The following is a 24,002-nucleotide window of genomic DNA, read 5'->3' as shown; positions in this document are numbered from 1 at the left end:
TTAAATTAAAGGTTAAAATAAATTTTTTTATAAAGATTTAGGGAAAAAGGTTACTATTACTTTTATATTTTCACTGTGTCTCTGTCTCATAATTCATAAATCACTGAGTCAGTCGTCCACAATTTGTTCTCTCATAATTTGCAAAAATTGGTCGTCTTATTTAACGCCCTGCGACCTTTTTAACCTCTTCTTAATGACTCTTTGAAGGGAGGAGAAAAAAAATAAAACCATTGTAAAGTTGTAAAGGTTCTAAATTCTTTAACCTGGATTAAAAATGTTTGTTTTTTTCTTAGGGTTTTGATTTTTCTTTGTCCATTTGATATAAAAAAAGGTATTTTGGTAGTAGCCATTTTCTTCGAGAAAACCATCTTCTCCAGAATCTAACCCGCCACCTTATCTCTCAATCTTCCTTCTTATGTTCTGAAAATTTTCACAGCATATTGTGGGGGATTTGATTCCTCAATTCTTTTGAAGAAACCATAGGAGAGATATGGAAGCTGTTCTAAAAACCAAAGGGCTTCTTTCATTACCACCAAATCCGACCAGTGCCAGAAGCCTTTTGAACCCATCACAAGGCTTAAAGCAGAGGCTCTTTGCTTCGAAACCCTTAGGCCTTAATGGGTTATCGGTGTCTTATAAAAGAGTTCCAAGCGTTGTAGCAAAACCAAATGGGTTATTCCCGGAACAGAAGAGCTTCATTTGCAAGGCCGAGGCTGCCGCTGCAGGCGATGGGCAGCCTTTGATTGGAGAAACTGAGAAGAAGCCAAAGTTCTTGGGTATTGAGCTTGTGACTCTTAAGAAGATTATCCCACTCGGGTTAATGTTCTTTTGTATCCTCTTCAATTACACAATACTCAGGGACACAAAAGACGTCTTGGTTGTGACAGCTAAAGGAAGCAGTGCTGAGATTATACCCTTTTTGAAAACATGGGTTAATTTGCCTATGGCAGTTGGGTTCATGTTGTTATACACAAAGTTGGCAAATGTGTTGTCAAAGAAGGCTCTTTTCTATACTGTTATTATTCCTTTCATAATCTTTTTTGGTGCATTTGGGTTTCTGTTGTATCCTCTCAGCAATTACATCCACCCTGAAGCACTTGCTGATAAGCTTCTTGCAGTCCTTGGACCAAGATTTCTTGGTCCTCTTGCAATTCTGAGGATTTGGAGTTTCTGCTTGTTCTATGTCATGGCTGAACTTTGGGGTAGTGTGGTCATTTCTGTTCTATTTTGGGGGTTTGCTAATCAGGTGAGTTATACTATCTTATGGGATTGAATGTTGCAAGTGATTCACCTGTATGATTGTATAACCATGTTGGTTTTATATATTTTGATTCTGGTGTCAGAACTTCGTAATTTTTCATTAAAATATTTGTAAATATGATATACTTTGAATATTCTTATTTGATTTCCCTTAACAAGTAGATCTCTTGCTAAAGATTACTTATAATTCCTATCCTTTAAGCTGGATAACTTGGTCTTGCTAGATTTATTGCTCTCGCTCATCAAGTTATCTTGTTTTGTTATATTGGTTTATGACTTTCTGCTTTTCCCGGTATGGCTACATACATATGTAGATCTTGTAATGGAAAAAGCGTACGGCTTAGAAATTTTGATGATCTTCTCAATATAATTTTCTCTTTGCTATATATTAAATTGGTGGTTCCTGATGTAAACTTGTTCTATCTTTGATTTGAAAATTCTATTTGCTGAACAAGTTTTTTGTTTCCTGATACTGGCAATTGAAACCCTATAAGGAATTGTAAAAGAAATTTTGTGAGGTGTATGAGAGATTTAAGAAACTCTGCTGAGTTTTAATTCTATAATTGAGAGCATTTCTCCTCCAGCATCTCTGGGTGTATGTATGAAGCATAGGAGCAAGGGCAAACAAGAAGAAAATAAATGAATGTTACTTCTAAACAGTTCAAACTTTCAATGTCTTAATTGACTTTGCACCTCGTATTTGTTCATTTATACAGAGTTCAGGCTTTTATGATTGTGGCATTTGCTTTACATGTTTAGCGGCAATCTATTACTCATGCTTCTAAGCTTTTAGTTAGTGTGTTTTCTCTAGTTTTTCTGCATTAGTTGAAACTCAGAAGTCTTCACTCGATTTTAGAATTAAAGCTGCATTTACGTGCTATTGCACTTTTCTTGTACAGATAACTACTGTAGATGAAGCAAAGAGATTCTATCCACTGTTTGGACTTGGTGCGAATGTTGCCCTCATTTTTTCTGGTCGAACTGTTAAGTACTTTTCCAATTTGAGGAAAAATCTGGGTCCTGGAGTTGATGGTTGGGCCATCTCCTTAAGGGGGATGATGAGCATTGTGGTGCTGATGGGGGCAGTCATCTGTTTCCTGTACTGGTGGGTGAATATGTTTGTTCCCCTTCCCACTCGTAGCAGGAAAAAGAAGGTAATCTTTTGGCTAGCTATTCTTCATGCTTATCATTTTTGTTTTTAATTTTGATAGGTTCTTAGGCACCAGGTCTGCTTATTCCGACCAAAATGTTCATTTGTTTTGTCTATCATTGATACTAAAGTCTGTTGAGCTGCTAAGATATTTGGAGTCAAAATACTTCATTTATACCTACGACTGTAAGATTTCACAAATGGGGGGGGGGGTCTCCATGCTTCTATTATAAATGCATTCCGAGTGAAATTGTGTGGTCAAAGCATATATGATGCCAAGTTTATTTATTTATTTTCTGTCAATTGGTTTGCAGGAAAAGCCTAAAATGGGAACAATGGAGAGCTTGAAATTCTTGGTGTCTTCAAGGTACATCAGGGATCTTGCCACTTTGGTGGTTGCATATGGTATTAGCATCAACCTTGTTGAAGTTACCTGGAAATCAAAGCTCAAAGCTCAGGTAAAATTTTATGGTTATTGGTCTGCTAATGTTTTATTATTATTATTATCTTAACAGGCTTATTAACAAATGATTCTCCATTTTGCAGTTTCCAAGCCCTAATGAATATTCCTCCTTCATGGGTGACTTCTCCACTGGCACTGGAATAGCAACATTCATTATGATGTTGCTAAGTCAATTTATATTTGACAAATACGGATGGGGAGTTGCAGCGACGATTACACCCACTGTCCTGCTTCTGACCGGAGTCGGTTTCTTTTCCTTGATATTATTCGGAGATCCATTTGCACCCACTCTTGCAAAGTTTGGGATGACTCCTCTTCTTGCAGCTGTATATGTAGGTGCCTTGCAAAACATTTTCAGTAAGAGTGCAAAGTACAGTTTATTTGATCCTTGCAAAGAAATGGCCTATATTCCATTGGACGAGGACACCAAGGTTTGGAATCTTGCAATTTCAACTTCAATTTTTTTTGTGTGTCTTCTTGTCGTTTTAATTGGAACCTATTTGATGCTACCTTTAGGTTAAAGGGAAGGCTGCCATTGATGTTGTCTGCAACCCGTTGGGGAAGTCCGGGGGTGCTCTGATCCAGCAGTTCATGATCTTGACCTTTGGATCACTTGCAAATTCTACCCCATACCTTGGAGGGATACTTATGGTGATTGTTTTTGCATGGCTGTCGGCAGCCAGGTCTTTGGATGTCCAATTCACTGCATTGCGTAGGGAAGAAGAACTTGAGAAGGAGATGGAAAGAGCAGCTGTTAAGATACCAATCGTGTCCGAAAGTGGAAGTGTCTCTCCAAGTGGTTCATCAGTAGACTCAGTAGCGGGTGACTCGCCCGGAAGTTCATCTGAAACATCAACTCCGAGCAATATCTAGGAAGTAATTCTTCCACTTGTTATGGAACAGAAAGAATAAGCAGCGGTGCTAGGTGACTACTGGCTCTAGAATTTACTTTATATTTATAGAAAGAATAATAGCTAAAAGCAAAAATGCTTGCTTCACTCTCGACTGTTCTTTTAACTCCCTTTCCTCAGATGTTGAGCTTAGTGTTTGTTTAGCTACTGTATCCTGTAGAATTGCATTTAGATTCACATCAATCTAAGCCCCTTTTTGATCTCCAAAATCTTTATGGAAGTTGCTTATTAACGGAGGTTTGTACATGGCACATACATAAAAAACGATTACGTTTCATACTGTTTATGGCACTCTGAACCCTTCACCAATGGTTTCATCAGAACAGCTGTTCTCGCACTTAATTCAATGCCCTTCTTTTTGGTTTCTGGTTATATGAGGTTGAGGATCAATCTGCAAACTAATTAGAATCAGGGAGTGTCAACTGAAGCTCAATTTGTTTTCCAGAAGCCAAATGTTCTGTCTTGTTGAAAGTTAAAACCAGTTGTCATGCTGTTTTTAAGGTGTTATATATTTGTATTAGTTTTGACACAGTAATTCATGTTGTATAAATCCTGAGCAACAGAGCCTTTGCTTTCAGTCTTCCACCTCGACTTCAGACAGATTGCTTAATGATTTTGACCGTCACACCATCATTAATCATCATCATTAACTATCCTTAATGTTTACATTTGGTTATTAATGTAATAATAATTTTTATTTAACACTTATGTTCTAAAATAGTGAAGATATAAAATAAAATATAATTAGTATAATTTAAATATGTAGTTAGAAAGATGAGTAAATTTTTTTGTGAAAAATAAGAGTTTAAAATAGCTAAATGTGATTAGTTTATAGCTAATCAATGACCAAAACAAGTGAAAAAAATAATAAACTAACCGATGAGTATGACTAAAGCATGTGAAAAAATTAACACTCCAACCAAACGTAACATAAATGTTCTTGTGGATACTCTTCAATATCCCGATGATTCAAAGAACAAAAAAGCAGATGAACAATCATATGGTTTTGGAAGAAATAGAAGCCATTGGTTTTCAAATTACTTGGGAAAAGTTCTCATTTGAGTGCTTTTGCAATGGGATGGTAGCTAGGTACGTACAAATTAGTAGCAAGGTTCGGATTTTGTTTATTGTTTATGGTTTTCCAAGCCGAGCTAATAAGGCTTCGCTAGCTAGGCATTCATTAGTCTTTACCCTGTTATCCAGGGCAAAGCGAGGAAAAAATTTCAGGAGCTGAAATTAAATTGTCTATATCTTTATAAAATTTTAAGGGTTAAGTTAAATTTGTATCATTTTTAGAAAATTAAAATATAATTTTATCTTTACTAATTAAAAATTTTAAAAATTTAAAGAATTAAAATAATAAAATTTCTATTTTAGGGGGCGGGCCCTGCCACCCTAAATCCGCCTCTGCTGTTATCATAGTAACACCATTGAAGAAACAGAACAGTTTCAGTTCAGAGTCACTAAGGTTGGTCATATATTATCCCCCCCACCAAAAAGAAAATGTTGCTTACGATGCGATCTTTTAGAGCTAATGTAAGCATCTATTTATAGAAAAAGTTGGGTGAAGCCATGATGAAGTATAGACTTGCAATAACCCCATTCAGTTCCATCTGAAAACCAGCCCAACACGGCTGAATTTTGGTTCGATGATGTGACTATCATGGATTTACACTATCACGCATGTTAAGGCAGGGAAAGGTTCGGCCTGGCTTAATAGGCTGAATTCCACGTAATGCATCAAAATGGTTACCTGGCCTGTCCAGCGAAGAAGTGCCCTACGAGTTTTGAAAAATCAATCATATAACCGAGCGTGTCGCAGCTAGTTCATGGATGATCACAAAAAGATTCTTTCCTCAAACCTTGGTGGGAAAGAGATTATAGTATTTGCAAGTTCCTTCTTACGCCTTCACCGCACCGCCAACAATGGTATGCGTTGAGCCCTAGATACAGGGCTGAGTTCCAGTGATGAATTTAATGGCAGCTTCACCTAAAGAGCTCATCATTTCATCCTTTTTAAACAGATAGACTAGGAAAACATCTGTTAGCAAAATTGGAAAAAAAACTCATTTATTCTTTTTAATAATTAAAAATACTTGAAATTAAGCCCAAATTCTGAGGCTTGATAATATACTTTTGCTTTTGAGGTTGTTCTTCTTTACGTAGGTGACACAACCCCATAAAGATTGTATATGTAAAAATCTTTTTATCTTAAAAGAAAAAGGGGAAAAAGGGAATTACACTCTTAGTTTTTATTTGTCAATGTAATTTTAAAAAGTATTTTTTTTTAACAAATGATGCCTATGCTTTAGCTTGATGGTTAAAATGGAGGCTTAGTTCAAGTTTTATTATGTCTAATTATGTTGTGTAAGTCTCCACCCCACCTTGTGCGTGTACTATGTATGGGTTTTTTTCGTCATTTTCGATTCTTGTGTCTTGTACTAAGTTGATTTTACATGTTATTGTAGTTAGTTGGACATGTATTTATACTCTTATGTTGTGCTTATAATTGTACCATCTCTATTGTACTTTATATTAAGTTGATTTTACATGCCATTATAGTTAGTCGGACATGTATTTATATTTATAATTTGTATTATTATATTGTGCTTGCAATTGTACCATCTTGCATTAGTGACATGTTAACAAATATATATATTTTAAATTATGTTTGATGTCTTTTTTTATAATAAAAGTATTAAAATAAAATAAAAAATTCTACATTTATATGGATGCAAATTAGGATAAGAGATTTAATATGTAGAAAGTTTTATATTTTATAAATTTGAATTAAGGTGAATTAATTTAAGGTAAAAAGTTAGAGGTGAGTTTGGTTCAGTTTAGTATAATGTTTTAGAAATTTTAATCATCCATGATAAATTAGTTTGGTTGTTAAACTTTTATATTAATTTTGAATTTTTATGTTTTGACTTATTTTGACAAAATGAATTTTACATCCAAGGCTTTTGGAAATTATTTGGTAAATTTTAAAATTGTTTTATAAATATTAAAAAAACTTTCTAAGTAAATAAATAATAATAAAAACTCTGTAACTTTTTTGAAAAATATTTTTATATAAAATTTTAAGTTAGTTTCACTATTTTAAATATAAAATATTTATTTTATATTATAAAAAATAAATGAAAACATAGAATTTGATTTGGTTCCTATAATTTCTATTTTTTCAAACACATTTTGTTCCATTTTACAAAAACAGTTTTATTGAAAATATGAAAACAAGTTTTTGTTGTTTTTTAATTGTTACATGTTTATATTTTTATATTTTAAAATCAAAATATTTTATTTAGTTTCAATTTTATAAAAAAAAATGAAAATAATATTTGTTTACTGAAAAGGATGGGTAACTGACCCCCACTAGCCATCAAAGACGTATGGGAGGGCTGCTGCGTTAAAGGGCAGACGAGTCTACTCCTACCTTCAGTTTCAATCAATATTTTGAATGAGACAAAAATAAATTTATAGAATTCTTATCAATTTTAATTTTGCTCGTTAAAACTCCGAATCTTGACAATGTTTCCTATCTTTGATTTTTTCTGATTCTTATTAGGTTAATGCCTTATTTTTTAATCGTGAGGCAAATTATTATTGGATTGCGGTTGGATGGACTCACGGGAATGAACAGAAACATATTAATTAGTGGGTACTGCTTATTATAATATTTTGGTTCGTTGTATATCAACTCAATACTTTTCGTGGTAGCCACCCCACCTGGGAAAATATCTAATTACCTAATTGTATGATGAAGGAACTTCAATCATAAAAATATCCTCATTTTCTGCAATCACAAAAACGTTTTTCTCTTCATGATAAAAAATTTATGTTCTTTTTAAAAATTATTCGATTTAAGATAATAGTACCCTATTGATACATGCATTATTATTTTTATTAGTATTCGTCTGTATTATTACTAATATATTTTGATTTATAGTTTCGAATTAATCATTATTTTAAAAATAGTTTAATATATATATGAAAATATTTACAAATTTCAAGATATAAAAGAATATTTGATACACTAGGTTGACAAGTGACTTATAAATGTATAGTAAAATATAATTTTTTTAAAAAGAGCCTTGTGGTATTTTTAAAAGTTTGATTATGGAATAAAATAAATTAAATAGATCTCAAATATAAAAGGGTTATTATTATGTGTGTGTTTTTTTTTGAAAAACAACGAGATAGAATTACATCAAAATAAAATGAATAAAGGCATCATTAGCCTTATCTTGTTGGATGAGCTCTAGAACTTCAATTGGGGCGCCATTCTAAACCTGAAGACTTGACTTTCCCACCAAACTTAGCTTAGCCAAGCAGTCTGCAACTTGGTTGAGGTCTTTAAAGACATACCTTATGCACCACAACCCTTCAGTTCTCATAATTCTTCGAACCCTACTGAGCACAATAATGCTAGAGTCTATCATCAAATTTTCTTGTAGAGTCCTGACAACCTCCAGATTATCCGTTTGAATCATGGCCCTTTTAAGTCATTTGCTAAGCATCACGAGTAAACCATCTAAAATCCCCTGTAGTTCTGCTTCAAAAACTGAGCAACGACCCAAGTAATGACTAAATCCCAAGATCCAATTCCCATTCTGGTCATGCAAGACACCCCCAGCAGAAGCACTACCATCACCACTAGCTACTGCACCGTCAATGAACAAATTAACCCACATATTAGCCATGGGTGTCGAGGAAGCACTCATTTGAGGGGATTGGTGATTGTCTCTATGACTGAAATCAAATTGATGCACCCAACTAAAAGAAGCCTTAACAGTATCAAGAGCCATCTAAGTGATATCTTGAAAGATAAACAAGTTCTTGTTTTTCCAAATATGTCATGCAACTAGGCCGAAAAGACAAGACCAAGTTACCCCTCGATCAGATAGTCGCACATGATAGCCAAAATTAGAAGTCAACCAATCTTGTAGGGATCCAGAGAAGAAATGGCTTTGCCTATCGATAGGGATGACATGCAACCAAACTTCCTCCGTTGCCTTACAATCTCGTAGTACATGGAGAGTGTCCTCAATTTTGCATCCACAAACAGGACAAGAGCTATTATGACCAATTTCCTACCTAGTACGCTCCAAATTAGTTAGGAGCCTTTACTTAGAAGCTAGCCAACAAAAGATTTTAACTCTTTTGTGGTCCTTGATAAATCTAGCTATTCTTCCAGAAGACATCCTTAGGGTTCCAATAATTCTCCTTGAGAGACCAAAAGCCCTACGAATCGAAAACGACCTTGAAGCCGTGCGTTCTCAAATAATTCTGTCCAGCCCGAAGAGGGATGGGGGGAGGAAAACAAACTATTTGCTTAATCACTTCCCAAAACAACCAGACGTGAAACAGATTAAGATTCCAACTACCATCCGACATAACCTGTAATGGCCTGAATTTTCAATGGTGTCAGAACGGTGATTCGAGATCACTAAATCCGAAAAGTGAGTAGAAAATATTATTAATTTAGTGAGTATAAGTTAAATGTGAAGTTAGGAATTTTTTTGAAATAGTGAATAGTATACTAGGAATAAATATTAAAATAATTAGAACTGAAAATGAGGTATCGAAACCCCAAATTCATAAAATGAGCCATAAATATTTTTATAAATATTTATATAGTGTCATTGAGTTGGTATTAAAGTTTCGTTAGAAAATTCTAACGTTTGGGTGGTCAATTAATTAAAAGGACTAAACTGAAAATAATGCAAAATTTGTTAAAAAGTGATTAAATAGCTTAAGTGATAAATAAGGAGGGACTTAAGGAATAAATATGCCAATATGGGATACTTGAGACGGCATAAGAGAAGAAAAAATCTGAAAAAGTAATGTAATAAGGGCAAAATTGGAAATTTTATAAAATTAACAAATAAAAATCTTAATTAAAAGAGTTTCTAGGTAATTATTCATATTTCTCAGCCAAGAACGCCATTTAAGAGTCCCTAAAAGCTTATTTTTCATATATTTGAATCATTTAAGTTTAATTCTTGGTTATTTCTTCTAATTTTGTGATTTTGATACTTTTACAATTAGGTCCAACTAATTATTTCATTAGTTTTTGATTTCATGGCTGATTTTGAGAGTTACCATTGATGAGTGTTGAATTTTTATGATGAATGAATATGGAATTAAAGTTTTAATTTTATTATATGATGATTTTATTAAGTGATTTTGATAGAAATTGATTTTACGGATCTAGTTGTGAAAAAGTTTAGAATTAGGGTTTGGTGTTACGATTTTGAATATCAAAGGCTATATAGTAGTGTAAAATAGTTGGACAAGGTGTTAATTGAGAAAAAAAATAGATCAATTGAGGGGTTAATTGAGAAAGGACCGAATTGTATAAACTGTGCAATTTGGGGCAAAATGGAAATCAACCTTTTGCACTAAAGCAGTTTTGGACAGCAACAGTAGTCTAACTTTGAAAAATCACCAAAAATTTTGGGAATTAAATTAGGGATGAATAAAATATGAAATTAAAGCTTATTGAGTCTAGTTTCTCATAAAAGAAACAGTGTAAGCAATAGAATTGTAAATCATGAGATATAATAAATTTTGTGAGACAATGTCAGAATGATTTCGGGTTTCCCTGTTTTGACTTTGGAAAATCATCAAAAATTGAAGAAAAATAATTATGGAATTAAATTTATATATTTAAAATCCTGAATGAGTCTATTTTCAAGATAAAAAAATGGGAACATCATTCTAATCCCGTACAAGGAGATAATTAATTTTTAGTGAAGAAGGGTCGGAACTGTCAGACAGCAGAACATAGGTGACTTTAAAGAATAAACTGTACTTATTGGATAAACCAAAAATTTTTAAAATTTTATAGTGAGAATATATGTGAGTCTAGTTTCAAGGAAAATTTACGGATCCTAATTTGGAGTTCTGTAACTCAAGATAAAAATAATTTAGTAACTATGACACGGATGGACAACATTGAATACACATAAGTAAATAGTGAAATTATGGATAATGTTACTTATAAGCAGATTATAAACATTAAGGATGTGAAATAGAGTGAAGGTGAAATCAATACTGATAAGTGAATGATTTTACAATGATAGATCGAGAACCCGAAGCAAGATGAGGAAAAGAAAAAGTAGCTGATTAGTCCCTGAACTTTTACAAATTCTGCAAATCGACCCTGGTAAGTTCATATGGCTGAAATTTAATGATTAAATGTTAATTTCATGAATTATATAATGTATGGTGAAATATATTTATTGTTGAAATGAGAATAAAATAAAAATGCGAAAACTGAATAAATGATCAAATTGAGCGGAACGCCGGATTTGAGTACTTCTGATCAGTGACAAGTGATAAGTAGTAGCTTCAGCTACACTTATCTGATCAGTGACAAGTGGTAAGTGATAAGTGGTAGCTTACCTGCACTTATCTGATCAGGGACAAGTGATAAGTGATCATACGTAAGACCATAGTTATTCTATGGCAAAGTGTAAGTGAAGTACTCAATTTTCCGTAACCGTTCCCTAATTTTGATTAAGGATGGTAAGTGACAAATGGGCCCAAAAGAATTATAGTAAAAGGATAAGTAGTAGTGAGTTTATACCAAGGGACTCACCAGTGATTGTGGTTGACAGGTAAACTTAGTAATGATGTATAATGTATAAGTATGTAAATGTTTGGTAAGATTTATGTTTTATGCCTATGAACTTACTAAGTTTCTATAAGCTTACTTGAGTGTATTCAATGTCTCTTGTAGATTGACGTGAAAATATACGGAGGATCGGATCAACACTGAGGATCACACTATCTAGATTTTCTCTTGTAGCTTTTGTAAATTTCCTTTTTGATTTATATGACATGTATATAGTTTGATGATAATATAAATGCTAAAACTTGTTTAATGAATATGAATTAAAGTAAAGTGTGATGAATATGCTAAATAGTATAATTATAATTGAAGTATGATTTGGTATCAATTTGATTGAAATAGATTGGTTGGTTTGGATTGGTTCCGGTTTTAAAAATTGCAGGGAAGGTTGAATATTTATAAAGGGATTATATTGAGTTTTTATTAAAATTTTTTTTGAGACTTTGCGAAAAATTAATTAGGTAAACTTCGGTAATGTCTCGTACCCTATTCCGGCGATGAATACGGGTAGGGAGTATTACATAACCATTTCACTAAAAATACAATCCAAATCAAGATTGACATGAGAAGAAATTTGCGATATTAAAGGGCCTACAGACGGAATCCATGAATCTTTCCAATAGCGAATGGTATTACCATTAGCTTCTGACCATGCTAAATTCTCACGAAATGATGGCCATACATTAGATAAAGACTTCCAGAGATGGGAGCCATTGCACTTAGCAATGGATTCAGGAAGCTGGTCTCTCATACAAGCAGGATTAAATAACTAATATGTGTCTATTATAATTCTTTTTTAATTTTTTAATATTATCTAAGGGCACATGACAATATTTCACCCCTATTTGTGGAGTTTTTAACTTCATTAACAATGCATCAAATAAATTTCAATTATAAAATACTAATTAATTATGTAAGATACTGTTCATCAATCTTCATAAATGCAACTCATCATTAAACAAATTCAATAGGAACAATCAAAAAAATATTTTATATTTTAAACAACAAAAAAATCACAATTTCATAATAAATAAAAAACAATTTCTTTACCCGTCGGAAACACCTTATTGTGTGTGAGATGAGCAAAATTGATTAGTATACACTGATATTCTGATAAAATATTACGAGATACAAACGGTAGAACTGACTTCCTTGACTCCCTTCTTATTTTCTCAAATTAAACACACACAAGTACAAGGAAACAGCTAAAAGATGTCCAGAATTTAGGATAAAATTGTTTGGTTTTCTAGAAGAAAATTTAGATTTTGGAATTGGGATGACCAATATTTAAAGTCTTAAGCCATTATTTGCGGTGTTTCTACTTTTCTAGAAGGCAGACCCTAATGGTGGAACCCATGTTTTTCCACGCTTTGTTTCTACAGGACAAGATATTAAAGAAAGTCAAAAAGCAGTGATCATGGACAGATAACGTAATTGGATGGTATAGATTACTTTCAATCCCCCACAATTGCATTCCGCAGATACGATTGATCGCAGTAATTAGACAAAATACATATACAACAAAATGTAGTTAAATTTTGCTACTACTCTCTTATTTTATTAAAATTGTCGTATTTTAATTTATTATTTTTATCTCACGGTAAATTTTAATTTTTATATTTTCCAAATTTTAAAATTTCAATTTTAATATAAATGATAATCGTTAATCTATTAATATTAATTGAATATTTAGTGAGTAGCATGTAAAATAACAAGCTAACATTACATTGCATATATGATAACATTTTTAATGTATCATGTTTTGGAAATAATATGATTTAATGAATTTAATAGTAATCATTTGATGAGAATTGAAATTTTAAAATTTAAAAACACTAAAATAATAAAATTAAAATACAAATATTAATAACATAATTTAACCTAAAAATACCGAAATTTATATGAAAAATATATAAATAATTAAATCTATATTAAATTCAAATCAATCTTAAAATGATATATAAAAATTATTTTTATTTTAAATTTAATGAACCTGCTCCCATTGGGTCCAATTAATGAATTAATCTCTTGTGAGACCATTAAGTATGCTCCATTGGAAACTGTCAAGGTCTTAAATTATAAATATCACAATATCGTTATCTGGAAGACTTCATTGCTTGGCATACAATTTTCGCCCTGATCTTATCTTGGAGAGGGTATCTGATTGGCTGACCCACGCACGTTATGCGTGAAAATTTGACTTTCAAACTTTATATGCTATAACTTTGTTTCTAGATGATCAAATTGACTTAGACCTCATCCAGAATTTCGATTACATTTCCTGGAATTTCTTTTATTAAGCAAAAAAGAAAATGAAAAAAATCAGATAGCAATCACGTTGCATGTTTATTAACTTCCACTGGATCAAACGGACGGTCGCCAAGGCAATTTTCATACTTTTTTCTGCAAAATTTGAAGCGTATATAATGTGATTTAATTGCTAATTTAATCAATAAATTGTGAAAAAAAAACCAAAGAATGCTCTCGCCAATGTATGATATGAATCATTCTTCATACGTTTTTTTCCATTTACATTGTAATAAAAAAAGTTGAAAGAAATTTCTTTTGAGTTACGCACGAGTAGAAAACAGCAGCTGACCGTCGATGGTAATTTCTATTGTTGACCAGACCGATTCTACTTCATTGACTTCATTTATATTTAATAGGGTGCCAATAGAATTTTGTTTGGATTATTATTTAGTAATTATAGTTAAAAGCGTGTATTTATTTTTGGTAATAGAACATTTGATATATTAAATGTTTGATAATTATTTTAATTTTTATTTAATATACTTAAAACTTTAAATTAAAATTATTTAGTAAAAGAATTAAAATATCTTTAAAAATAAGATATTCAAATTATCATATTTAACTTCTACTCAAAATTAACTATCTAAAATAATAGAAAATATTATATTAATAACATTAAAATTAAAAATTAATTAAAAAATATGGATAAAGAGTGTTACTATATTCAAGTTAGTAAATACTAGTTGAACAAGAGAAGAAAAAAATACTCAAAAAGAAAAATATAATAACAGTTATGGTAAAGTAATCATAAAATCGAAATGTTGTCTTCTTTTTGGGACTCCACCCTAATAAAATATCTAGTCTTTACCTCATTTGCTTTACACGTAAGATCATGTCTTAGGAAGGGCCCCACCTAGGAGTCATTAGCTTAGTTAATCTTGTAGTTAAATATAAATCAAACTCGATTTTTTTCTTAAATGATATTTTGTTAAACTGTAATTAAATTTGGAATGAATTGGCAAGTAAAATTTCGTGTGGAAAAATAATAAAATTGCGGATTACGTTATTAAACAGATCTGTCGCCATATGCAAAGAGCCTATTGGAGAAAGATATTCAAAGTTATTTTTTTATTTACTTCAGTATACATCATGTACTAAATAATCGTTTTCCACGTTCAAATTCAGTACCTGCTTTCACTCCCCAAAAGGGAATGCATAGCTCAGCAATTATGTCAATTTAAAACATTAAAGAAGTTATTATTTATTACACACTGGAATCACGATGAGGTGGTGGCTGCTAGTGCATGTTTTTTTTAGGAGATTCATGCCATATATTTTAGACCTTCTCGACATCTAATTTCACACCACGCTGGCTATTGATGATTGCCCATTAAAAAATAACTCGTCAAAACTAATCCATATAACCCTTTCTTTCTTTAAATTGTTAGTATACATACATATAAAACACGAGGTGAAATAATGTTATGTTTAAAACGTGTAAAAGTAGTATATCTACCGTCGTATACACATGGGTGTTAAAATAAAATAAAAATATAAAAGATTTAGGCCTCCTAAACATTACAAAAATATATCATTATATCATTGATTTATTTTTATTTTTTAAATAATCATTAAAGATATATGGAAATTTCCATTAACGACAGTAATTAAAAGAAAAGAAAAACATTTCCAAGTTCAAAACAGGTGGCATTGAAAGTGCCGTTCGCTTGATGTTGCCTCTTCCGGAAGACTTTAAAAACTAATAATAATTAATAATAACAGTAATCGGAATCTTTCACTTTTTTTATACACAAATAATTCAATCCCTGCGAAACATCCTGGAAATTTTGGAAGTTTGACAGATTGAAAAGAAAGCCGTCATATATGTTATGTAATTTCTAATAACTATATATATAACGTAAACCTCCAGTTTTATAGAAACCAAGGCTTTTCCTTCTGTTCTTTCAGTTTCAAAGTCAGATTTTTTTGTAAATGTTCAAAGACAAGAGTCTGATAACAAAACACCAATAGACTACACAAGTTTTCTTTTCTCAACGTCGATTCAAATTCTTGTAAACCCCCTTTTTTTTTGGTCTTGATTCTTTGATTTGAGCTCCGGAAACGTGAAAGTTTGGATACTGTTTTGGTGGGTTTTGGGATTTGATGGTAATGGAGGGTGGTGATATTATTAAAGCGAGTAATAGTTTACGGGGAAGTTTACGAGCAGGAAGTTTAAGAGCCGGAAGCTCTTCGATATGGAGAAACAGTGCTGTGGACGTATTTTCAAGGTCTTCACGAGATGAAGATGATGAAGAAGCTTTGAAATGGGCCGCACTTGAGAAACTACCAACTGTCGCTCGTCTCAGGAAAGGTATATTAACTGGCTCTCAAGGTGGTGCCAATGAGGTCGATGTTGATAACCTTGGATGGCAAGAAAAGAGGACTTTACTTGAGAGGTTGGTCAAAGTTGCAGAGGAAGACAATGAAAGGTTCTTGTTGAAGCTCAAGAATCGTATAGACAGGTATGAGATTCTTTTGTATGTTGTTGTTGTTGTTATTGGTTACTAGGGAAATGAATGAAACAAAAGAAAACAGAACTCTGTTTTTGTCCATGGAGGTCCTGCTCTCTGCATCAATAATCATTTGCATTGGATTTTTTTTTTCTTTCAGGGTTGGCATCGATCTTCCCACAATCGAAGTCAGATATGAAAATCTAAATATTGAAGCCGAAGCTTTTGTAGGAACCAGTGCTTTGCCTTCTGTTCTTAATTTCATTACTAGCATATTCGAGGTAGCAACCTGGAAAATACTACTTAATTTATCATTTTACAACATTTTTGTTTAGGATTCTTACTAACTTTTTATTTTGTATTGTGATTAAAGAACTTCTTGATAGATATGGGTGTTCTTTCTAGTAGAAAGAAAAAGCTGACTATCCTCAAAGACGTCAGTGGCATCGTTAAGCCAGGAAGGTAAACATGGTCATCTGAGCCTTATCAACACGTCAATTTTGTTTTTTTTTTTCTCTCATCCCTAAAGTTGGGAGATCCTGGAATTAATCAATGATTAGTCTTTTCATGTATATATTATAGGATGACATTGCTTTTGGGTCCTCCAAGTTCTGGAAAAACCACTCTCTTGTTGGCTCTGGCCGGGAAGCTTAATCCTGATCTCAAGGTGATCTACAAAATTCACAATTTTCCTTTCAGTGTTTTCCTTTCTATGCTTCTTGTTTTTGCTTTCTATTCTGCCTTTGCTTTAGTTTCTAATTTGATAGTGAAAATTCTGTTGCAGTTTTCGGGGTCTGTGACATACAATGGGCATACCATGAAGGAGTTTGTGCCTCAGAGAACTGCTGCCTATATCAGTCAACATGATCTTCACTTGGGAGAAGTTACTGTGAGGGAAACTTTGGCCTTTTCTGCAAGATGCCAAGGTGTTGGAACCCGATATGGTTAGTTTGATTGAGTTCCACCCTTCTCGGTTTTTCTTTTGACCTTTTGGTGCAAAGGTTGTCACTTTGTCTTTTTGATAATTCTTCTAAGCATGAAACCTTGTTGCTATGTGTGTTTACAGATATGTTGGCAGAGCTATCAAGAAGAGAGAAAGAAGCAAACATTAAACCTGATCCTGATATTGATGTCTTCATGAAGGTAAGAACTATGCAGCCATTGTAATGCAAATATGAACATATTATATACCTCACTCGCAAAATGCCCGTTTGTTTTACATATTGCTTTCACGTGTCCTGCAAAATTAGTTGCATATGTTCAAAGATAACTTTCTCTAAAATAAAATTGATTGACAATCTGAAATATAATATAATTTGAAAGATTAATTTTATCTGACAGGAATCTCTATTATAAAGAATCTTGTATTCACCGAGATTTGCTTTGTCATCTTTAACATTTCAGGCAGTAGCAACAGAAGGACAGGAAGCAAGTGTAATCACTGACTATATTTTGAAGGTAATATTACAGAAACTAAAGTATATTGAAAGCTATTCAAGAAGCACTAATATAAGAATTTCTTCGCTTATTGAAATCCTTTGGACATAAATTTTGCAGATTTTAGGACTGGATGTATGTGCAGACACTATGGTAGGAAATGAAATGTTGAGGGGTATCTCTGGAGGACAAAGGAAGCGTGTCACAACAGGTAGTTCATGAAGTCAATTACACAAATTTTCTTTTATCTGAGTACACTAAATTTCTTATCATGAAATCTAATTATGCTATTGTCATTGCAATTAGGTGAAATGCTGGTTGGACCTGCCAGGGCACTGTTTATGGATGAGATATCTACTGGTCTAGACAGCTCTACTACATTCCAAATTGTGAACTCCCTCAGGCAAACTGTTCACATCCTTAATGGAACTGCAGTCATCTCCCTTCTACAGCCAGCTCCTGAGACTTACGATCTTTTTGATGACATTATTCTCCTTTCTGATGGAGTGATAGTATATCAGGGTCCTCGTGAACATGTGGTGAGCTTTTTCGAATCTATGGGCTTCAGGTGCCCGGAGAGAAAAGGTGTGGCTGATTTCTTGCAAGAGGTAAGTCTTGACAAAGTTTATTCCCTTGTTCATACAGAGAAATTTGCTCTTCAGTCACATTTAACATTGCTAATTGCAGGTTACATCAAGGAAAGACCAAATGCAGTATTGGGTACGTAAAGATCAACCTTACAGGTTTATCACTGCCAATGAATTTGCTGAGGCATTCCAATCATTCCATGTGGGAATGAAACTTGGAGATGAACTTGGGACTCCTTTTGACAAAACAAAGAGCCACCCAGCTGCTTTGACAACCCAAAAATATGGTGTTGGGAAGTGGGAGCTGTTGAAAGCTTGCATCGCAAGGGAATTTCTGCTTATGAAGAGAAACTCTTTCGTGTACATCTTCAAGTGTATGCAAGTGCGTAATAATCATATTTAAATTCTTTACTGCAATTATTGTGTTTAAAGGATCGTGACTAACACATTTTTATTTTCTTCATGGTACCAGCTCACAGTGATGGCCTTAATTACTATGACACTCTTTTTTAGGACTGAGATGCATAAGGATTCTGTTCAAGGAGGAAGAATCTACATGGGGGCCTTGTTTTTTGGTATGACTATGATTATGTTCAATGGAATGTCTGAGCTTTCTATGACCATTTCCAAGCTCCCTGTCTTTTACAAGCAAAGAGACCTCCTATTCTTTCCGTCATGGGCCTATGCTTTACCATCATGGATACTGAAGATCCCTATCACATTTTTAGAAGTTTCTATATGGGTATTTATTACCTACTATGTCATCGGATTTGATCCGAATGCTGAAAGGTAGGAAAAATAAATGACAACAAAATTTTAGTACACAGTTTTTCGCTCATTTCCTCTTATCCAAATTGATGTTGAAGTTACTTTTCTGGTGCAGGTTCTTCAGACAGTACCTCATCCTTGTTCTCACTAACCAGATGGCTTCAGGATTATTTCGGTCTATTGCAGCAATCGGTAGAAACATGATTGTTGCTAACACTTTCGGGTCATTTGCTTTACTCGTACTTTTTGCATTGGGTGGCTTCGTCCTGTCACGAGGTATAATATCAAGTCTTAGAAAAGAGCTTTTAAAGTTAAAACTTTTAACAATTCTAATCTTTTTATTATATTGAATGCAACAGAGGACATAAAGGGTTGGTGGATATGGGGTTACTGGATTTCACCAATGATGTATGGGCAAAATGCATTGATGGCTAATGAGTTCCTTGGGCACCAGTGGAATCGAGTAATGCTTTTGAAATTCCAATGTCTATAATTCTGCTTTTGTCTCTTAACAATATGCTGATCTTGCATGTTTGGTTTCATATTGAAGGTCCTTCCGGGTTCAAACGTATCACTAGGAGTTGAAGTTTTAAATTCCAGGAGTTTCTTCCCAGATTCATATTGGTATTGGATCGGAGTAGGGGGATTGATTGGCTTCGTATTTTTGTTCAACTTTGTCTTTACTGTGGCTCTTACCTATCTAGCCCGTGAGTATAGTTACCTGCTAAATCTTTTCATCTTTCGAAGGGAAGGCTAATCATTTACCCTTTTTCAAATAAATTTTTAGCCTTTGAGAAGAATAAGGCCGTAATATCAGATGAACCTGAAAGCGACGATCAAGTCAATGGGGTTGGAGTTGGTGGAAGCATTCAGTTAACAAACCAAGAAAGCAGCTCAAGTCATGTAAACAGATCAGGTATTAAAAGCTCGAATATATTTGGATCGGTTAGCAATACTAATTTAATTGATTTGCTAATTTAGTTAACCATACTAATTGACATGCAGAGATCCAAGATGACATTCAAAGAAGCACCTCATCCATGTCCTTTTCTATGAGTGATGCAACAGTTGGGGCCAACGGCAAAGGGAAAAAGGGAATGGTTCTTCCATTTGAGCCACATTCCATCACTTTTGATGACATTGTGTATTCTGTTGATATGCCCCAGGTAACATAAGGTTCCATGTACAAGTACTGTATATGTTCAACGGTTGGTTTGAGTCTTTTTTCCGGTTCAATGTGGTGCAGATATATAAGAGTTTCTTTGATTGAACTGAAACATTGCAGGAAATGAAAGAACAAGGTGTCCCTGAAGATAGATTGGTGTTATTGAAGGGTGTTAGTGGTGCTTTCAGACCCGGCGTTCTCACAGCTCTCATGGGTGTTAGTGGTGCTGGTAAAACCACTCTGATGGATGTGCTTGCAGGCAGAAAAACTGGTGGTTATATCGATGGGAACATTACAGTTTCAGGTTTCCCCAAGCAACAAGAGACATTTGCTCGAGTATCTGGATACTGTGAACAAAATGACATTCATTCTCCTCATGTCACTGTGTATGAATCCTTGCTTTATTCCGCTTGGCTACGATTGTCCAGTGAGGTTGATGCTCAAACTAGAAAGGTTAGCATTTGTGAAATCCTAACTTGTTCCAAGTCTCTTATACTACTTTGTTACAAAGCTTTAAGTTGAGAACTGTTGTGTTTGATAAAACTACTATTCCCTTTCCCCTCCATTGGCCGGAACAAGAGTCCTATAAAAACAACACATTGTCGTAGTCACTTTTGGCCAGGATTAAGTTGATGGTTTTCTCTCAACATGTTTTCTTTTAGATGTTCATCGAGGAAGTCATGGAGCTTGTGGAACTGAAACCATTAAGGCATGCCCTAGTTGGTATACCTGGTGTAAACGGTTTATCAACTGAGCAGCGAAAGAGGCTTACCATTGCAGTCGAGCTTGTGGCAAACCCCTCCATCATTTTCATGGATGAGCCAACTTCAGGGCTTGATGCAAGAGCTGCTGCAATTGTCATGAGAACAGTTAGGAATACAGTGGACACTGGAAGAACAGTTGTGTGTACCATCCATCAACCAAGTATTGACATATTTGAAGCATTTGATGAGGTGAGAAACATTTTTCAAAAAAAAAAAAAAAGAAGTGGCTCCATTTTAGTTAGTTTTATATGTAATAGTGTAACTAAGATAAAATTGCAACTGCAGCTATTCCTTATGAAGCGTGGAGGACAAGAGATCTATGTGGGGCCATTAGGACACCATTCTAGACATCTTATCAAATATTTTGAGGTGTGATGAAATGAAAGACAACAATTTTTGAAGTTCATCAACTTAATTCATTTCTCAGTTCACATGAAAACTGTATCTAACACTTTAATGTTCATCTCCTCCAGGGAATTCAAGGAGTTAGCAAAATCAAAGATGGCTATAATCCAGCTACTTGGATGTTGGAAGTTACCTCAACAGCACAAGAGTTATCTTTAGGCGTCGATTTTGCTGAAATCTACAAAAAGTCAGACCTATACAGGTAATAAGCTAGCTAGGCACAGAATTGCAACAAAAAGTGTTACTTGATTTAACAAATTACTTTGGTTTGGCATATGTAAGACATATCTATGGCCTATTAATCTTGGCTACCTTGAATTTGCTACTGATGCATCATGTCATTTGTTCAGGAGAAACAAAGCTCTTATTGAAGATTTAAGTAAACCAGCTCCTGGTGCAAAGGAACTCTATTTCGCAACACAGTACTCTCAATCATTCTTGACTCAGTGTACAGCTTGTTTATGGAAGCAACACTGGTCATACTGGCGCAACCCCCCATATACTGCTGTGAGATTTCTCTTTACAACCGTCATAGCATTGATGTTTGGGACAGTGTTCTGGGACCTTGGTTCTAAAACGTAAGCAACAACTCAAGTTCTCAAGCTTCAATTTAAGTTTTAATCAGTCAGCTTCATGCATCTAATTGTCTGGATTGTAAATTTACAGGAAAACAATACAAGATCTGTCCAATGCAATGGGTTCAATGTATGCTGCTGTTCTTTTCCTTGGTATCCAAAACGCTTCTTCTGTGCAACCTGTTGTGGCGGTCGAAAGGACAGTCTTTTATAGAGAAAGAGCTGCTGGAATGTACTCTGCAATGCCATATGCCATTGCACAGGTAAGTAATTTTCACATTTTGAAGAGTAGTTGAAATGGTTAAGAAAGTTGTAGGCACATTATAATTGACTCCACATTTTGCCACTGCAGGTGTTAATAGAGATACCTTATATTTTTGTTCAAGCTTCTGTGTATGGCCTTATAGTCTATGCTATGATCGGGTTCGAATGGACGGTTGCTAAGTTCTTCTGGTATCTCTTCTTCATGTTCTTCACCTTACTTTACTTCACCTTCTACGGCATGATGGCTGTTGCTGTCACACCAAACCATTACATTGCAGCCATAGTTTCCGCGGCATTCTACGGAGTATGGAATCTCTTTTCAGGATTCATCATCCCACGACCTGTAAGTGCTACTTCCATGCAATTTTTCTTTTCAAGGGGTTATAGATGTGTAGATTCGAGTCCCAAACCTGTTGGATGCCACCTCTAAAAGGCGACTGCATAAACCAATAGGATTGGTATCTTTAGCATATACATATATACACACAAATTCTGAGGACTAACTAAATTCAAATGTGCACCAATTACAGAGTATGCCAATATGGTGGAGGTGGTACTACTGGATTTGTCCGGTTTCTTGGACCTTGTATGGATTGGTTGTTTCACAGTTTGGAGATATAACACACATGCTTGAAGACGGGAACAATGAGACAGTGGAGCAGTACTTGAGAAATTTTTATGATTTCAGGCATGATTATCTGGGATTAGTTGCTGCTGTGATTGTTAGTTTTGCAGTTCTCTTTGGAGCAATCTTTACTGTGTCCATAAAGATGTTCAATTTCCAAAGACGTTAAACAAATTTTTGGTTTAAATATTGTGTACAACAAAATTCCATATTTGTAATATTAGAATATATTATTAGTTCCAAAAGTTGTATGTTATCTTGTATTCAAAATATTTAATTCCAAATTTATATATTCGTTACAACCTTCAAATACTATTCTTTCTGGATCAATTAACAAATTCCATCCTCTTTTAAGGATTGGATTTGAATTTAGGTGATGATTAACCTTTTTATTTATAATCATGCATTTAATGAAATTTGTAATCCAAATATAAATTCAAATTTTGGTATTTAAAAAATTTAATATCTATAAATACAATTTTAAAATTATGGGAATAACTTATATTAGAATAATGTTAAAATTAAGATTTTTAGGCATCGGTCATTAATTATTCTATGTCTTTAAAATTTAATGATATGGTGAAATTATTTAGAATATAAGTAATTAAAATAAACATCTAAAGCTCCAGAGTAGTTTATTTATATTTTTATTTTATGTTTTAAAAAATTATTATGAAATTATATTTTATTTTAAAAAATAATATTTTGGTTTTAAAAGAAAGATACTTAAATTACAAATGTTTGGCCACACATCCAACGAAAGTATTCTAAAATGCCAACAATGCCTTCTAGATATTACATTTACACTCCACGAAAATAATTGTAGGTTGCAATTTTTCAACAATGGCTTCTCAACTACATGTGATTTATTTTACTTTTTAATGGAAGTATGTTCCACATTATATATTTTCCTGTCGACATTCTTATCCAACAAATTTAATATTAGGGTTTATATATGAGATTTCCCTCTTACTGGAGGTTCTTAATTTCATACATATGAAATGGAAGCAAACTTTATTTTGCTTAATATACCAAAATCTACTGTGCAGTTTCACGATGAGTTCTGCATATCAGCAACCTTAAATTGCTATCTTGTTCCTTGGTTTTTTGTTGGGTAAATTCCGCATAAGTGGTTGGGTTTAATTTTTTTTTATTTTAATTAGATCAATTTTTGTCTCTAAACTTTTTGAATCGGTCAATTTTAGTCTCTTATGTTTTTTTAATTTTAA

General features: G+C 33.4%; 2 protein-coding genes across 3 annotated transcripts; both read left to right on the top strand.

Moving 5' to 3' along the window:
* Positions 1-246: 246 nt before the first annotated feature.
* On the top strand, positions 247-3,993 carry LOC105769205 (ADP,ATP carrier protein 1, chloroplastic). The gene is made up of 5 exons (XM_012589680.2): positions 247-1,246; positions 2,160-2,414; positions 2,725-2,868; positions 2,957-3,304; positions 3,390-3,993. The coding sequence occupies exons 1-5, from the start codon at positions 491-493 to the stop codon at positions 3,744-3,746; spliced, it is 1,860 nt and encodes a 619-aa protein (XP_012445134.1). The 5' UTR covers positions 247-490; the 3' UTR covers positions 3,747-3,993.
* An 11,529-nt stretch (positions 3,994-15,522) lies between these two features.
* Positions 15,523-23,083, top strand: LOC105784834 (pleiotropic drug resistance protein 1). 2 transcript variants are annotated; one of them, XM_052630405.1, is made up of 24 exons: positions 15,526-16,195; positions 16,344-16,464; positions 16,557-16,645; positions 16,766-16,850; positions 16,968-17,127; positions 17,250-17,326; positions 17,588-17,641; positions 17,741-17,831; positions 17,927-18,228; positions 18,308-18,589; positions 18,680-18,996; positions 19,091-19,251; positions 19,335-19,438; positions 19,526-19,682; positions 19,763-19,891; positions 19,981-20,141; positions 20,261-20,593; positions 20,803-21,093; positions 21,190-21,273; positions 21,378-21,511; positions 21,660-21,887; positions 21,976-22,147; positions 22,237-22,491; positions 22,679-23,083. In XM_052630405.1, the coding sequence occupies exons 1-24, from the start codon at positions 15,837-15,839 to the stop codon at positions 22,940-22,942; spliced, it is 4,410 nt and encodes a 1,469-aa protein (XP_052486365.1). In that variant the 5' UTR covers positions 15,526-15,836; the 3' UTR covers positions 22,943-23,083. The 2 variants fall into 2 exon arrangements, with proteins under 2 accessions (XP_052486364.1, XP_052486365.1); XM_052630404.1 differs by having other exon boundaries at positions 15,523-16,195; positions 20,803-21,273.
* The last annotated feature ends 919 nt before the right edge of the window (positions 23,084-24,002 follow it).

The sequence above is a fragment of the Gossypium raimondii genome, chromosome 5, assembly GCF_025698545.1.
Source record: "Gossypium raimondii isolate GPD5lz chromosome 5, ASM2569854v1, whole genome shotgun sequence".
Classification (NCBI taxonomy): domain Eukaryota; kingdom Viridiplantae; phylum Streptophyta; class Magnoliopsida; order Malvales; family Malvaceae; genus Gossypium; species Gossypium raimondii.
The sequence above is the reverse complement of the archived record's forward strand: the minus strand, read 5'-3'. Positions and strand labels throughout refer to the sequence as shown.

Bases quoted from the DNA above. Each gene is read 5' to 3' on its own strand.
- LOC105769205 (XM_012589680.2), top strand. From the start codon at position 491: ATGGAAGCTGTTCTAAAAACCAAAGGGCTTCTTTCATTACCACCAAAT. The intron at 2,415-2,724 runs GTAATCTTTTGG...ATTGGTTTGCAG, and splicing joins CTCGTAGCAGGAAAAAGAAG to GAAAAGCCTAAAATGGGAAC. The intron at 3,305-3,389 runs GTTTGGAATCTT...TGCTACCTTTAG, and splicing joins CATTGGACGAGGACACCAAG to GTTAAAGGGAAGGCTGCCAT.
- LOC105784834 (XM_052630404.1), top strand. From the start codon at position 15,837: ATGGTAATGGAGGGTGGTGATATTATTAAAGCGAGTAATAGTTTACGG. The intron at 21,274-21,377 runs GTGTGATGAAAT...CATCTCCTCCAG, and splicing joins ATCTTATCAAATATTTTGAG to GGAATTCAAGGAGTTAGCAA. The intron at 22,492-22,678 runs GTAAGTGCTACT...CACCAATTACAG, and splicing joins GATTCATCATCCCACGACCT to AGTATGCCAATATGGTGGAG.